We start from the raw sequence: 17,858 nt of genomic DNA on the forward strand, positions 1-17,858 counted from the left end.
TGTTTCCAAATGATCTGATCATCAGCAATCTTCTCCCAGCTGTTTGGCTTATATGCATTGCTTTCATCTCTCTCTTGCAAACATCTTTGAGAGACAGATAATGATGACTATGTGGTCTTCTTCCTGTAAAGAACTTTCCATATAAGAGATCCCAGTATATACAGCAATCATCCATTCTCCACATATGACCAAGCCATAAAAGTTGATGCTAACTGAGAAGAGAATGCATGCTCAAAATGCTGGCATGTACCAAGACCTGAGCATGGGCAACTTTGTTCCGCCAGGAAATTCCTAGAATGTGGCAAAGGCAGCAAAAGCGGAAGCTGTTTAGATGCTTTTCTTGGGTAGATTATGTGGTCCAGGATTCACTGCCATAACAAAAGGGTGTTGATGACACAAGCATAATACACACTGACATTGTTGTTGTGTGACTCTCATTTGGCTCAGGATGCTCATACCTGGTACTTTGCCAATGCAGGTATTCAGTTCAGCCTCAAGTGACAGGTTGTTAGTACCAATGGAGCCAAAATAAGTAAATTTACTTACAACATCCAATACATTTTAACTTACTGTATTCACTGGTGGTGAATCAGTGTTCTACCCAGTAACATGGGTGTTCTTAATGCAGATTGTAAAACCAAACTCTTTGCGGACATGAGCAAAACCACTCTTTGTAGGCTATCAGTGCAGTGTCATCCGCAAACAACAGCTCACAAATCAAAATTTTCTGCACTTTAATCTTCACTTTATAATGTGTGTAGTTGAATAATTTTTCATCTGAGCTTGTATATAGATAAATTCCTGCAGTGGCAGTCTCAATAGCATATATCAGAAGAATTGAAAATAATAGGGTTGGGGAAGGACATAGTCCTACTTGACTCCATTTTGAATCTTAAAAGCCTCAGTTCAATAGGCTTTTGATTCATCATAGGCATCTGTTCCTCATATTCCATTGTGGAAAGAGTGGATTATATAGAGGAGTTTTGGTGGACAGCCAATCTTTTCTAATAAGTAGAAGAGCCTTTTCTGCTGACAAGGTTAAAAGCCTTGGTCAATGAAGGCGACATAGAGGGATTTCCTTTTTTCCCTACATTTTTCTAGGCTTTGTCTCCACAAATATCTGTGGTGTAGCTACTAGCTCTGAAGCCACACCGTAACTCAGGGTAATTTTGGTTAGCAAAGATCTGAAGTCTTCTGAGCACCACCCATGGAACAATCTTCCAAACAATGCTTAATAGTGAAATGCCACAGTAGTTGTTAGAGTCTCTGCAGTCTTCTTTACTCTTGTACAGAGTGACTATATTGGCATCTTACATACCCTGTGGCACTATCTCTGTTATCCAGCAGTGAAGCCCATATTGGTGAAGCTACAAATTCTCAGTTCAACACCTAACCCAAATAAAAAAACAGGTGGGCAGAAGAGAAACAGATAGTAGTACAGGACCTCACAAGGCTGACCCCCTGTCCACACAAGGAAGCAGGTTGTACTTTCAGAAGATACAATTGCCACAGCAGTCCTGCTGTCAAGAGAGCCTCTGCCAAAGAGACCGTGGAGGACTGTGAGTGACTTGCCTTAAAAAGAGAGCAGTGAGAGTAAGTTTTCTACATGTTAGTATGGACTTTTACTTTCAGCAGTGAAATGTGTAGAGGTGCATTTTTGGTATACTTTATTTGATTTAGCATCTTGGGGTTGTCTAAAGTTTGCCTACAGTTGTTTCACAGAATAGGAGAGAGTAATTTTTGCCACTGTAGACTTATTTAATCATCCTTACAGCTTTCTTTTTCAGACACAACTTTGCAGGTGTAAATGAGAGAGGCAGACATACTACATAAAATGGGAATTTTTACAATACCACCTTTTCAAGTCAAACATTAATTATCTTCTCTAAGCAGTATCTTTTTGTCTGTAAGAATGTCATCAGTAGCGCTGAAGTGCCTTCAGAGTACATGGTGCTACAACAGGGAGAGAACAGCAATTATGGCAGAAACAGCTACTGCTGACTTTACAGTTCCCACTATAGTAGATGGTTTTCATTTTGATTACAGCAACATTCTTTTACTGATGCAGAGACGAATTGAGTTTGCCTGGTTAAATGAACTGGTCATAAGTAGGGACCTACCAAAGTCAAGGCGGCAAGCAGCCGATTTCATGGACAGGTCATGGGGCCAGCCATCATTTTCATGGGCTTATCATGGTGGGGTCCCCCAGCCTCTGATTAGTTAAGGGGGGGCCAGTGGCTCCACCCCTCAGTGCCAGTTGGTTGAACGTGCTATCATATGGCTGCAACCCTTGTAACTAACTGGTTGAAAGAGTGTCATATACTGGCTATATGACACTCATTGCTGACTGACCGAGAGGGCTGTCTGTCATGTGAGCACGTCTCACTGCTGATTGGTGGAGAGGGGTGGGGCCACATGACAGGCAGCCCTCTTAGCCAGCCAGTGGCGAATGACAGAGGTGGCAGCCATCTTGGCTGCTCCCCTGCATGGTGGCAGCTCACTCCTTCCTCCCCCCTGACCCCCTGCCCCACAGGCTGGGGAGCCAGCATTTTATTTTTAGGAAGTGGGTTTTTTTCGCAGATTTTGTTATCATTGCCCAATTTCACAGACAATGCTCGATTTTGTGATTTCTTCTAAGTCATGAATTGAGTAGGTCCTTAGTCATAAGAATTGGTCACCTGAAATCCATATGTTTGTTCACAAAATCATATGCTATTACAGAGATTCAGAGCAGATTAATGCATTCCTGAAGCCTTACAAAGGTGCTGTCATACACTGAATTTGACCCCAAATCCACATATTAAGTGATGTGAACAGATTACAGACCCTGGTGACAGAGCCCCTTTCAAAAAGACTGTTCAAGGAGGAACACAGTAGCAGTAGCAGAGATCAACTGTAGCCATGGCGTTTCTTAATGCTGTTAGCTCTATATAGTTTTGAGTCCAAGCCTGTTGCTTGGACTTCACCATGATCCTCCTTTTAAGATGTCCTCTTCCTTGAATGTGGAACTACATCTCAGTATTGTGCTATGACTCTCCCTCTACTATGAAGGCCATGCTGCACTGCCTGTGTGTTGCACGGTAACTTTTTTCAGTCTCAGAAGTGATATGTACAGGTATTAGAATGAAAACTTAAAACCAGCCTCCATTGCTCAGAGGCAGACGAACTCCATCCGTCCCTTCTGTCCCTGCCACTATGGCAGTGCTCCAGTGCCCTCGGGCGGGGTGGGAGAGGGCAGGCCATTGGTACTGGCCTTGCCCCCCCGCTCCATCCCCTCCATCCCTGCTGTCATGGCAGTGCTCCACTGCTGCCTCCTTTCCATAATGCTCTTGGAGCCCTCTGATTGATTGTTTCAGTAACCAATAAGAATGCTCCAAGAGCACTGCGGACAGACAGACAAAGCCCTTTATTATCTTAGGTATTGAAAATAGATTTACATTATCATTATAATGAGATGGAGGGTTTCAGTCTTTCAAACCAAATATGTATGAATAATTAAATACAAGTAGGGTACCAACTCTGTAATAAACAGGATGCTAGTGATATTCCCAAAGAATAGCCAGATTTTACAACTGCCATAAGACTTGTCCTGTCAATTACGGTGGCATGCAGACATCATCCAATAACTGTTCCTGCACTCAGAATGTGCTGTGATCTGAATGGCTTCAAGTGATTCAGTCATAATATGTATTGTCTAATTCTTTAAACTGGGCAGGTATATTTCCTTGAGTATGAAGTTTATCATCTAAACTGCAGTGCTGTTAGACATACAAAGCTAGACTTTGAAAAGCAAATAATTATTGTGCTCTGCGAAACTGATTTTCTTAAAGGTTAGGCTGATTTATTCCCATGCACACAAATTTTTAGATAAATGGTGAGCACTCCATTTCAAAATGTAGAAACAGTCCAGGCATTCCTGTCTGCACTTGATAACTTAAAAACACCTTCAACATTCTGCAAAAGCTTAAAGTTATCACATTAATGCTCTTTACAATTGAAGAACTAATGAGATGGTAACATCTCAAGAACCAGGGGATTGAAAGTTGAGTTTAGTTTGCCTCTCTAAAACTCATTATTTTTAATAAGACTTAGGTTGAACAACTAATTTACATTTTTTCAAAGAAAAGTTTGTTATGGATTCTATGCCCCCACTCCTTGTATTAAGGTGTCAATAAACATCACTGTATCTGGTAGCTTTTCCAGCACAAACAGGAAAGATGAGAAAGAAAACTTTAAAAACAAGCCCATTTTGTCCTCTTTCTAAATCATAGACAAAAAGGGGCAGAAACACAGTTCTAGTACTTTCTTGCAGGTCATATTTAAGTGCTACCTTCAGATCACAAATTGGACCTTTGAGTAAATCCCAAGTCTTTGTTCTGTTCAGAAACTTTTGCTGAGAAAGGGATGAGTGCAGAGCTCATGATTTTGCCCCTAGTGATGAAGTAGAGCATAAGCTACTTGGCCTCAACAGCCTATAGTCAAAATTTAGTTTGTTTCTATCAAGAGAATTTCTTGAAGGAAAATGCATTCTTGTTCAATTTTTTTCCCTTTTTGAAGTGCCACTAAACTGTTTCCCCTTGAATTGGAATACTTAATCCCCTAGACAGTCTAAGAGCAGAACCTCTTGTGGCCAATTTGCCTTATTGAACTGGTGCTTATAAAGAAAGGAAACAAGCAATAAAACCTGTCAGCAGTTTCATTGCTGGGTGAAAATAGTTTCCCATTTTGCTCATGGAAGGCATTTCAAGATAGATGATTTTCAGCAGAATAAATGAGGCCTATAACAGTTAAAGTAAAAACTAATTCCATATAAAATTAAAAATTTATAATCTTGTCAGCTGTACGTGGTGAAAGAGTGTTCTTTGTCTGTCAAACTGCGCAATCTAAATGGCATAATCAAACAATAGTCCCTATGTTGTGAGCTAGCCTCTTGGCTTTGGTGGGGCAAGGATCTTCATAAAACAGAAGAAAAAGTAGCACCGTGCCACAAGGCATTAATTTAAAACAATCAGAGCAATATAAATATCCATACTGCAGAAATACAAATGAGCTCCCTGCCTCCCCTGCAGGCCAGCAAGAAGGGTATTTAAAACAAAAAATGTTCCCAATAAAAATAAGACTCATCTGTCACAAAGAAAATGAGAAAATGTCAAGAAAAAGGTATCTGAAGCCCAATATTTTTTCAGTTCAAAGACACATGGTTTCACATACATGTAGAAATGTTTGCTTCAGCACCCTTTTGTTTTTTGTACAAATGAAGGTGACAAAATATTATCACTGAGTTAGTTTTACATATCTCACAAGCCCGCATGGCTGAGTGGTGGTATGAGGAAAAACTGCTGTGAGTTTTGCTGATTTCTTTGTGTTTCTTTCCAAACATAGACTAGAACAGCAATTAGTTACAGCAATTCAATAAGTCAAGAATTATAACAATAAAGAAAATAAAGAAGACAAAATAATGTATCTATTATCTATAGATTCCACTTTCAAGGAGAAGACCAGCTTAGCTTAACAGGGAACTCATCAGTAAATTAAATCACAAAAAGGAAGCTTATAAGAGGCATACACATGGTTCTGATTACCTTGATAAGACTCCCATTAGCTGTGCACACAAGTGCATTGCTGAAATAGAGCCTGAGTGCTCAGCATCCTGCTGCCCACATGAAGCGGCAGCAGTGTGGGTGCCAGGCAGCTAAGGCCAAGTCCCGCTGCCTCCCACTGCCCTGTACTGCATGGGGAGGGGGCTGTGCCATGAGCCCCTGAGTGCCTCGATCGCTGCTGCCACTGCTGGTAAACTGTGGGCAGTGCAGGAAGCTGAAGCTGGGTGGGGGAGCAATGGGGAGGGGGGCAGGAGCTGCGTGGGGGAGCAATAAGGAGTCTGGAGCCAAGCAGGCGAATCGCTGAATAGACTCCAGCCTCCCAATCACTCCCCCACTTGTCTCCAGCCCCCTACTCATTTTCCTGCTCATCTCCAGCCTCTTGATCATCTCCAGTCTTGGGAGGCTGGAGATGATCAGGAGAATGAGCAGGAGGCTGAAGACAAACAGGGGAACAAGCAGGAGACTGGAGACGAGCAGGAGGCTATGACCTGTGCCAGCATGTGGCCGCAAGGCTGTGCACCTGCCAGACCCAGATGGGGAATGCACAGCCAGTAAAGGCACCTCCACCTCTGGGCCAGATGCCAGTGGGCTGTGGTTGCACAGTTGGCCTTTGTGTAGCACTGCTGCCCTGTGTGCCACCACCTGGCCATCTGGGCAGCTATTGCCTGAAATATTTTCTCAGTGTGGTGGCCTGCTTTGAACCATCAAAGCATGTACTCCTGGCCCTAAGTGGCCAGGAGCTCAGCCACCTCCAGCTGGGTCCCAGGTGCCAGCTCAGAGCAGGCTTCTCTGCCTGGGTCCTGCCACTTGCCTCACTAGGAGGAATTCTGGTGTTCCCTATTTAAATACTGCAAAATCCCTGATAAAAAAAATCCCAAATTCACTCTTTAAAATACCCTGAGAGAGAGATCCCTCAGGCAATGTTTTATTGATACATTTACAATTTTAAAGCAATTTGGAAGCCTACCAGTGCCTCCATCATTATAATAAAATAAATTCTAAATATCTATACAGTTTGGCATTTACTTTTGGCTTTTCAGTCATAGAAAAATGAGAGCTGCCCCTACCACCTTCACTCACCAGGATGTGCAGCACTGAGCAGCACTAATATGCCAGTGCCCAGCCCCTGCCCTTGCCCCTCACTCTCAACCCACAGCCTGTCCCCTGCCCCAGTCCGCCCACTTCTGACCCACAAGGCCAGGTATGTGGGTGAGGAGTCTGTGGGAGTGGCTTGGGGGTGTGGTGGGGACATATGGAGAGGTTGCTCAGGAGGGGTGGGTCTCCTGCCCCCTACAGGGTGCAGCCCCCCTACACAGCTCACAGACTTCCCCTCACAGGGCCCACAGCCCCCCAACAGGGCCCACATGCCCCACTGCAGGGGCTACCTCCCTCCCGCAGGGCCCACATGTCCCCCTCTCAGCCCCAGCCCCTCAGGCAATGCAGCACGGGCCAGTGGAGCTCAGCCCCAGTTGCCTGGCACCCACACTGCTGCTACCACATTGCACAGGTGTAACCTGGCTTGGTAGGGTGCCACACAGTGCCACGTGCTGTTGAGCAACTTGGGGCCGCTCAGACTGAGCGGCGCTGCACCCCAGGTGACAGTTCCACATACCGCTGAGCTGGGTCCTGCCTCCATGGATCTGGTGCTTCCTGAGGTTGTAGGGCCTCGTGACACTGCGGTGAGCTGGGCTGGTCCTGTGACGAGCAGCACAAGCGGTGCTGGCTGTGAGCCGATTGGGCTGTGCCGTGCAGCAGGGGAGCTGGCAGCAGGCGAGTTTTGGGCCCTGCAAGGGGGGGTGGGACCCTGTGCGGGTCCCAGTCCCTACTAACTGGGAACAGCTCCCGGGTCAACCTTGCACCGCTCCTGTTTGCCTGCACACAAATGTAGAGTGCTAGGGCAACAGGAGGCACCATAGGGATGCTCTGATTGGATGCCAGAGTGTTGCTGGAGGTCCGAGCCCTGGCACGCCTCAGGGCACAATGAGGAACCATGCCCTGCTCCACTTTGCTCCCCAGTGTTTTTATTTGGTACCTGGACATCCAGGTACCAAGTTTTCAGCCCGCACTGCAAATATGCAGTGTGGGGAACATTTTTTCATTCTCAGTGTGCCTCCTGTGGTATTTCAAACATAGTCCTTTCCATCTCTTCCAACTGTATGCAATGGATCCAATATGATAAAGGTCTGGGGGGTTGGAGAAGGCAGTTCCTAATTTTGGGCATCTACGTATCTGTACACAAGGTGTTCTGGTACCCAGGAGTGAATGAGGATGATCTAAGTAAAGAGCTGCTTCATCCACAATGTTTCAGTTTTATAACCCCATCTTCACTTAAACAGATTGGAAACTGAGTGGCTGCATTCTGGGTATCTCTGAAAACTATTTCCCAAATTCTTCAGAAGTTGTTTCTGATCGTTATCTTACACTCTGATCATTGTCCCAATGGATGTGGATATCTGGGCTAGACAGTTACATCAGTGATGTGTTTGGTCCCTGAAATACATGTTTTAATGATAATAGGTGACTGAGGTCTGTACCACTTTAAAAGTGTAAGAGTCAGTCTTCTTAAACTGTTAGTACAAGTAACATTAGTAAAAAGAAAGTGTTTTTTGTATCTTCTAAACTTCTGTGCCTGTAGTCTCTTTACCCCGCCCAATGCTCAGCACTCTTGCCTGACATTGCAGCTGTTATCCCTAACAACAACCTTCATGACAGAAAAAGTTGTCCTATTTGTCATTACTTTCTTGGGAGGCAATGAACCCTAATTGATAGCCCACTTAACCAGAGTTCTGGACACCTAGGTTCCGATTCCTGTTGCTGGAATTAGGCACTGTACGTTGTTCTGCTTCAGATTCCTCCTCTAAAAATGAGTCTGAAAATATGTATCTATTTTGTAAAGAGTTTTGACATCTACTGATGGACAGCACTATATAAGAGCTAGGTATTATTACTACACTGTGTTATGCTGTAATGCCAAATCAGCACAAGTCTTATTGCCTTTTAGCTTGATTCATCCAGTGCATTCTCACTTCAGTATAGCACATTCCTTACTTAAAAGCTTTGCTTTGCTAGTTTCTAAGAACTAGCACTGTTGATATACAGTGTATCAGTACAATTTGTTGAACATGCTGTCAAAATAATAGACCTTTCATAAGTACAAAAATTTGTTGTGATTTTATATTGTCAGCATTATACCACCTTCTCAAAATGTAGTTATATTGGACTTGAGTGTCTTAGAACAGGTAAGGAAGAAGCAGTAATGTATTGTAATTGCTTCCCATTTCCCCTGACTGTTATTTCTTCAGTTATTTCATTTTATGAGTAATGCATCAGAGCTAATAATTCACGGTTTGCATGTCAACAATCCTATGGACTGACTTATGCATAAAGCAAAGGTCCTGATGCTCAGATACACTCTGGCTCCTTCATGCTACAACCCAGCACATGGCTGCCCTAGAAACAGCTAGGCATTGAAGAAGTCACCTATACAGAAGGATCCTTTGATCCACCATGGTAGATTCACCGGAGTCTCATACACCGCCACCCCTACCTGTGATCCCAACAAATGGCACAATAGGGGTGAACATTGGATACTTCTGCATCCAACAAATCACTGACTACTATTTGAGAATTACTCAGATTTATGCTGAGGACTTGGCTAGCAAAAAGTGAGTAAAATGCAAGCCTCTGAATCATGCCAAACCCATTTTGGCTCAGAAGCATATTAGACCAGGCCCTGGCCCACAGACCAGATCCAGCCCACAAAGCTGCATCATCTGGCCCAAAGAGCTCTCCAAAGGTCTGGAAATGATGTGGCAATATTGCCATTCCCCCATTGCCAGATTTTCAGCCCCATGGGGAATGACTGGATCCAAGTATGCAGAGTCAGGCTGGTGCAGAGCTGAATCCAGGTGCTCAGATTGGGCCAGCGTGCTAGACTACACTCACAGACTGACTCCATGTGCGATGTGTCCCATGGACTGAGCTCACACCATTCATGCAGCCTATCGGGTCATAAGGTTGGATGTCATCACGTTAGACTGAAATGATGACAATGGCAATGTTATCCTATAATCCTTAGCGCATTATACTACCTCTAGATATACAGCCTATAAAAATTAATTAGCATTTCTCTTTGCATTCTGACATCTATAGATAATAAATTGACATCTATAGATAATCATGAACTCTGCATACATACAAAGCCCAGTTTTCTATTCACTGTACACAAGCAAACTTGTTTTTGTACTTTGTAAGCAAAAACACTTTATAAACATTTTTAAAACTTGTATGCCCCCTAACACCTGTGGACAGACAGATAGTAGCATTCATGCATACAAACCCACTTTGGCCGAGAAGGGCCCATTCGAGATACATTTAGAAAATAAACTAAATTGATCAGTTATAAATACCTTTAATACAAAGTAATGTCATTAGCTTCAATGCATCTAGCTGAGAGGACTTCCAACTTGTGCTTTAGGGCTCTGGCAAGGCTTTTGTACACCTTTCCTGGCTGTTGTATTCTAGCCAATGCTCATTAGTACAACTTAATATTTGATATTTGTTAATATTCACAAGTTTAACATTTGCTTTATTTTGGTACAACGTGATCATTCAAATATTTGCAAGAATGGAAAGAAGTTGGATGTGACCACCCGGTAAACAGAATCATTGTTAAATATAAATTACTGGACACAGGAACTTCCTTGTATTTTTGAGCCATCACTTTCCAGTTTGAATCCTTCATTAAGAGTAATTTGCTTATCTTAGTCTTGCCAAGTAGAGAAGATGATAATCTGGAACGTTTTCATGGAACGTAAAGCAGGAAACTTTCCTGCAGTGAAACAGGAACAGGAGGAAGAGAAATAAAAAGCCTTTCTGCACTATGCAGTAGAACAACCTGGACCAGCAGTACTAGCACCAGCATTAACACAAGTTTCTCAAATTTAAAAAGTTAGAGATGAGTCAAAGGCATAAGGATTTCAGTGTAAGCTTCCTGTTCCAGGGTTTTGTTCAGTCTGTTGTAGAAGCAGGGACAAGTATGTAGTTTGGTGATACTCTGTTTGGTCACATAGGTTGACATTCTACTTCCATATGGTTTTCTAAGTTGCCATCAAGTCAAACATGGGGAAAATGTTACCCTTGGACTTCTTGTAGCTTCAGAAGTGTTTACTGGGCTTTCGCTTGGGATCATAACTTCCTTAGTGTCCCTGGGTTGTATTAATAACATTAACAAACACATACCTATTTCTTAATCTTAAATACAAAATTGTTTAAAGCCTAGAGGAGACCTATTTCATGGAACTATTCATGTTAAGAACACATTAAAGTTAAGTATCTGCTATGCTGGATTGAGGCCTTTAGGGCAATCCAATTTCTTGCCAATGTCAGACTTTTGTCAAATTTTTAATTTAAAGATCTGATTTGCAGGGAGAAGTGATACACTGTTGTGATAGGCTGTTGTTGACATATTAGTTCCCTATAAAGACAGTAAGGATGGTCTTTTGGTAAAGGCACAGGAACAGGAATCCCTCAATCTACATTATTTTCTATGCCCTGATTTCCTGTGTGGCTTGGGGCAACTCCCCTAACTGTTCTATGCCATAGTTTCTTCATCTCCCAAATGGGGATGACAGTTTTTACCTATTTCACCAGGGTATCATGAAGACAGAGTGACAAGCACTCAACAAGTGACAAGCACACATTTAAAAAATACAGATATCAACCTGATAACATATTTTTCCAAATGCAAAATTCTTTTGAAATCATTCAGTAAGTTACAATAAAATTACTTCAGGATTGAACCCAAAAATCAGGGACTACCACTGAAAACTATTTATGAACATTTTAAAACGGAAAACTCAAAAAGGGTATGTCAGTTATTAATTCATATTAAAAATGATTGATCCTGGAATTCTTATAGTCCTGTGTGTCCTATGATGATCGCAAACATTTTTGCTAAACTCCCAAGATTCAAGAAGACAAAAAAAATCTAACTTTTCTACCTCAAAAGCATTTATATGATGATTTCCAAAACAAGATTTGAAAAAGAATGCATAACAGATACTGGATACCAATCAAACCTGAAAGAGTATGTGTGCCTTTATAGGTAAATGTCTGTGCATGGATCCCTACCCCTATGTGTGAGAAGAGATCTTAATGTACAATTAATTGTATCTCCCACACTCCACTTCCTCCTGAGATGAGAAAGAAATATTGGTGTCAACTGCCAGCACTCTCCCCATTCCTCATAGAACTAGCCACCACAGAATTTTATTGCACTACACTAGACTTAAAGCTATTATAGCCTGTATGCCTCTTAATAGCTTTAAGGAGTGCAAAGAAAGAATGAAAATTAATGGATTCCCTCCCCTCATAGCCTATAAGTAGAAAAAGCATGACTAGTCCTTAAGCCATCTTCCTCATTGCCAGATGCTCTACTCTAAACTGCATTAATGGAAACATTGTAGAAACACCTTTCAAGTACATTTAAAAAAAAATGCCATTTACAAAAGAGGAATATGTACAAAAATAAAAACGTATCAAGTGCATATTAAAAATGAGTATAGACTTTTTATACACCATCTTGGCATATCTAGCATATATATCAGGTAATTTCTGAAATTCATATCATCTTGTGGAATGTTGGTGCCTTCTGTACCATTGTACAGCAGTGCTGCTAATATTTCTTTTTGTCTCATGGTTTGGTAATTCTTTGCTATTTCAATTTGAACAGTTTCCTTTACATTAATACAATGCTACAGTAATTTTAAATGGAAGCTAATTATTCAAATTCTGTATTCTGGCAGGTGTTTCTGTGTTTGTTTTCCAGTAGTGTAATTTAACATGTGTATGTTATGACTAATCCTAGTCATGAATTGTAACAGATTAGAAAAAATAACATTACTTGTATCTTTGCAGTTGGATCCGGAAGCTAGCATTGTCCTAAAAGAACTTCAGGTGAAACTCAGTAGTGTCCTGGATGAACTCAGCATTACCTATGCTGCAAGGTAATAAACCTATTTAAAATATCTGTGTGAATGGTGACTTCCTGTTATGGTTAGTCCATTGTGCCTCAAACCACAAAGAACTGTGCCTGATGTAAATGTAACCAATTGATTTAGATTGGTGACAGTTGTATGTCTTTACAGCTTGCTGCTGTTGACCTAGAATGGCTTACATACCTCTGTGTGTGTATGTTTGAGCAATTGGAAATGTACAGTAGTATCCTCACCTCCAAAGGAAACTAAAGCTGTGTGATGACATGAAAGTATTAAAGAGACATGCCTGCCAGCTTCAAGAAATAAAAAAATCTCATTTCCTCTTGCCAGATACCACAGTCAGCTTCTTTTTACTGTGTGTATGTGCAGGTGGTTTGATTCCCTGGGGCAACAGCTTTCAGAAGTAGCCTGCCCCAGCCAGGGAGGCGGCTGGTTAAGCCTGCTTCAGATGGTCACTAAGCATAGCTTGCTTGGCTCATTTATTCTGTAGGAATCAGCTAGTGAGCTTTACTCTCAAATCTATTCATTAATCAGTGTGCATGCTGCTGACCTGAATGAGGGTGGTAGCATGCCAACTATCTGTCTGCTATGTTTTGAAAAAGTATAAAGGTGCTTTTGCCTCTGCTTGGAAAGGAATATAAAAAAGAGAGGGTATTCAGGTGCTTACAAAAGAGAATGGCTGTGACAAGTGCTCGCTTGCTGTAGTGAGGTGAGTGACATGTTTAAGTTTTCAATAGCAGCTAATGCTAAAGATGAACAATCTGTGTGAATTGTTTTCCTTTTGTGTGTGTGCTTTCCCTACCTGCATGAAAAGAATGTTGTACTAAGTTTAAATAAACCACAATTGAGGATTACTTACTGAAAGAATCATGACTGCCTGAGTTCATTAATAATCTGAGATGAGGCAAATAATATTGAAAATGGGGTAACTTAGCAAGAAAGGAAAATGTCAGGTAAGAATTAAGTAGTGGATAATACCCATGCTGGTTCCCTTTGGCCTATTCTCTCCATGTTTTAAAAGGTCACTGTCAAATAGATGAAGCCTCAGGATTGAATTTTTCTAAAATTGATGTCATCTTCTGTGTGAAATAACGTTTTCAGTTTAAAGAAAATATCTATAGCCACATTGTTAAAACAAGAATTTGTGATCCTTGGGGCCAGTGGTATTTTGAATTCTTCTGTAGACAAGCCAGGAGACAAAGCACTAGCAACCTGATAACCCTTCTCCCCGGGACTGTGCTGACATAAATAATGCTGTTAATCAAGTTGCTCAAAGGCCCTCATTCATGCTTTATGCATTATTCTCTCCCTTAAATACGTTCATACAAATGTTGATATGTTATGCTTGTTATGTCCGATAGCCAAAAACTAGCAAAGGATCACCTCAGTAGTTTTGTTGCTTCACTCTGAAGAAAACCCTAGGAAGCCTTCCAGTACTTTGAGTCATACCTGTTCCTTTAGAGGCCTGTGCTAAGCAATAGTTTGCACTGAGCTAATAAGAAGCATGGGCAGCAATTTGCCAAGAATGAGACTGTCTAGCTACAAGCAGCAACCACTAGTAGGATATATGAAAAAAAGAACATCTCTGGCAATCAAATTCATTCGATTAATTTGAGATGCAACAGTGCTATTTATTTATTTACAGACATCCCTTTATTCATATTTGTACTATGGAAATCTGGTATCTAATGGGGAAGCTATTCCAGAATTGGTGTGTGATTACATTTTATAGACCTTTTCCTGCTTACCAATAAAATGTGTTCATGTGTCTTTTGTATTGGATTTTTCATGATGGGTGAGCTGAAATAGCTGGGGTTTTCATCATTTTCTATTAATTTTTTGGCTTCTCTTTTTCCCCCCCAATATTCTTCCTTTTTTTTTTTTTTTTCAAACTTACCTATTCTATTTATCAATGATAACTTTTATGACCGGTTATCATATTTACTGCATCTGTCTTGCCGTACTGTGGATACAACAAATATTTAGCTTTGTTCTACTTCTCAAATGTGGTATCTGAATATCTAGTCTTGTATTCTTTAAATGTATTGATTGAATTAAAGTAGTCCAAAATTTACCAAAAAGAAAAAATAACTTCAATATCTTTTTCAAATTCCATACAAAGATACAGCCTAAATCTGCAGTCCCATCCATCAAAACTAAAAGTTTGAGTGACCATGTTGGATTAGCAATGATGTCTGCCTTACCACCATGTCATGCTATAATTAAAGACTCAGATTCACTTTCAATACATATATTTGCCATCAGAAAATGCTCACTAGAATGGCTACAATGAAATGGACAATATCAAAAGGGAGAAATGTAGCAAGACAGAAAAACACAAAGGCAAGAGTAAATAATTATAGATGAACTATATGACGGGCCTGACAAAAGCCCTAACAGGGGGGCTGAGCCAGTCCAGACCCAGCAGGGTATAAAAGGAGATTCTCCAGGTGACCAGGAAGCCAGCAAACAGGGGCTGTGAACAGGGTAAACAATTCGCAGGAAGTTTGCAGGGCAGTTTGTGGGCTCTCCCCTGCTTTTTTTTAGGGGCAAGTCTTTCAGCTTGGCATAAGGAAGCAGGAAATGAAAAATAAACCAATGAAAAATAAACAGGCCAGTTCCAGCCTAGTTCACTAGGGAAGGTGTGCTTGGAAGAAGAGCAGTAAGAGAGAGAAGGCAGATAAAGAGACCCAGGGAAATAGCTGGAGGATATCGCATTACCAGAGACAATGCCACTGCCCCAGCTTGCATCTGTGAGGCTTCTGTCCTGGCAGAACTGCTCACCATTGACACTTCCACCTGGGTCCAGGTTTGGTACTGTGGGGACTGTGGCTTGCAGGTTCCTTCCAGTGATGGCCAAGTCGAGGAGTGCCTGCAGTGTGAGCAGTGCCTCCTGGTGGTGTCTCTTAGGAAACAGGCGAGAGAACTACAGGAGGAGGTGGTGAGACTCAGAAGCATCCTCTGCCCTGAGGCATTCATTGATTCAATGCTGGAGGAGATGTCCAGGACTGTGGAGGAAGAAAAGCCAGACACAGCACCAGAGAAGAGAGAGAACATGCACACCCAAGAGGGTGCAAGCTGGAAGCTTGTGAATTCTGGCAGCAAGCAGAGATCTTCACCTCCACTAGCAGTCATTCATCTGGAGAACAGATATGCAGCCCTAGCAGCAGAGAGAAAGGAGCATGTTTCGTTGGTGGAAGAAGACAGGCCAGGCCTCACCAAGATGAGAAGAATCGAGATGACCGCTACCATGAAGAAGCGAAGGGTGGTGGTGGTTGTAGACTCCTTTTTGTGGGGGATGGAGGGAGCCATCCAGCAACCTTACCTGTTGTCTCGGGAGGTCTACTGTTTGCCTGGAGCCCAGATCCAAGATATCATGGAGGGACTACTGAGGATCATCCAGCCCTCTGACTACTATACTTCATGTTGCTCATCCACGTGGGCACCAAAGAAATTGGGGAGACCCAGAGTGTATTAAGAGTGACTACAGGGCTGTGGGTGCAAGAGTGAAGTGGTCTGTGGCTCAGGTTGTGTTCTCATTGATTCTTTCAGTCAAAAGAAAGGACTTGGGTAGGAGCAGGTGCATCCTGCAGACATCTGAGCCACAGACCACCTGGCTGTGCAGCTAGTGTTGCCAGCAGGGATTTGGCTTCCTCGACCATGGGCTGTTCTTCGAAGAAGATGGATTGCTGGGAAGAGATGGGATCCACCTGAAGAAGAGAGGAAAGAGCATCTTTGCAGACGGCTCACTAACCTAGGAAAGAGAGCTTTAAATTAGGTTCACCAGGGGATTGAGACCAAAGCCCTGAGGTAAGTGGGGAAGCAGGAGACCTGGAGGAAGTACGAGCAGGAAGGGGCAACAGGGGAGGTACTCTCATACTTCCTGAGAAATCAGGGCAATCAGCTAGTTACCTCAGCTGCCTGTACACAAATGAACACAGCCTGGGAAACAAGCAGGAAGAATTGGAAGTCCTTGTACAATCATGGGATTATGATGTGATTAGAATAATATAAACTTGGTGGGATAGCTCACATGACTGGAGCACTGTCAAGGATGGATACAAAGTGTTCAGTAAGGACAGGCAGGGGAGATGAGAAGGAGTAGCACATTATGTAAAAGAGCCATATGATTGCTCAGAGCTCCAGTATGAATCTGGAAATAGGCCTGTTAAGAGTCTCTGGGTTAGCATCAAAGGGGAGAGCAACAAGCGTGATGTCACAGTGGGAGTCCACTACTGACCACCAGACCAGGAGGAAGTGGTGGATGAGGCTTTCTTCAAACAGCTACTGGAAGTTCCCCCATCACAGGCCCTGATTCTCATAGGGGATGTCCATCACTCTGACATCTGCTGGGAGGGGAATATAGCAGTGCACAGGATATCCAGAATTTTTTTGGAGAGTATTGGGGACAACTTCCTGGTGCAAGTGCTAGAGTGGCCAACTAGGGGTCATGCTCTTATTGACCTGCTGCTCACACAAGGAAAGAATTGGTGAGGAATGTAGTGTAGTGTAGTGTAGTGGATGGCAACTTGGGCAGCAGTGACCACGAGATGATTAAGTTCAGGATCCTGAGGCACAGAAGGATGGAGAGCAGCAAAGTAAGGACCCTGGACTTCCGAAAAGCAGACTTTGACTCACTCAGGAAACTCATGGGCAGGATCCCCTGGAAAGCCGGACTGAGGGGGAGAGGAGTCCAGGAGAACTGGCTGTACTTTAAAGATGATTTACTGAAAGTGCAGGAACAACCATCCCACTATGCAGACTAGCAAGTATGGTAGAAGACCACTTGGCTTAGCAGAGAACTCTTCAGTAAACTAAATCACAAAAAGGAGGCTTATAAGAAGAGGAAACTTGGACAAATAACTAGGGAAGAAAATAAAAGTGCTGCTCGGGCATGCATGGATAAAGTCAAGAAGGCCAAAGTACAATTGGAGTTGCAGTTAGCAAGGGATGTAAAGGGTGATAAAAAGGGTTTTTACAAATATGTCAGTAGCAAGAGGAGGATCAGGGAATGTGTGGGTCCCTTACCAAATGGGGAAGGCAACCTGGTGAAAGGATTCAGAAAAAGCTGAAGTGCTCAATATCTTTTTTGCCTCAGTCTTCACAGGCCAGGTCAGCCCCCAGACTACTTCACCAAGCAGCACAGTTTGGGGAGGAGGTGAGCAGCCCTGAGTGATAAAAGAACTAGTTAGGGACTACTTAGAAAATCTGGATGTGGACAAGTCCATGGGGTCAGATGGGATGCACCCAGGGGTGCTGT

At 42.6% G+C, this 17,858-nt stretch overlaps 1 protein-coding gene across 1 annotated transcript in view; it reads left to right on the forward strand.

Annotated features, from left to right (window-relative positions):
• UNC13C (unc-13 homolog C) overlaps positions 1-17,858 on the forward strand; it is a 524,308-nt gene that overhangs the window by 427,524 nt on the left and 78,926 nt on the right. Inside the window, exon 24 of the mRNA XM_090029216.1 lies at positions 12,519-12,607. Coding sequence (XP_089885342.1) covers positions 12,519-12,607 — 89 coding nt within the window. The remainder of the gene's footprint in view (positions 1-12,518; positions 12,608-17,858) is intronic.

This window comes from Crocodylus siamensis, chromosome 15 (genome assembly GCF_052110815.1).
Source record: "Crocodylus siamensis isolate JL-2025a chromosome 15, ASM5211081v1, whole genome shotgun sequence".
In the NCBI taxonomy this organism is placed as follows: Eukaryota; Metazoa; Chordata; order Crocodylia; family Crocodylidae; genus Crocodylus; species Crocodylus siamensis.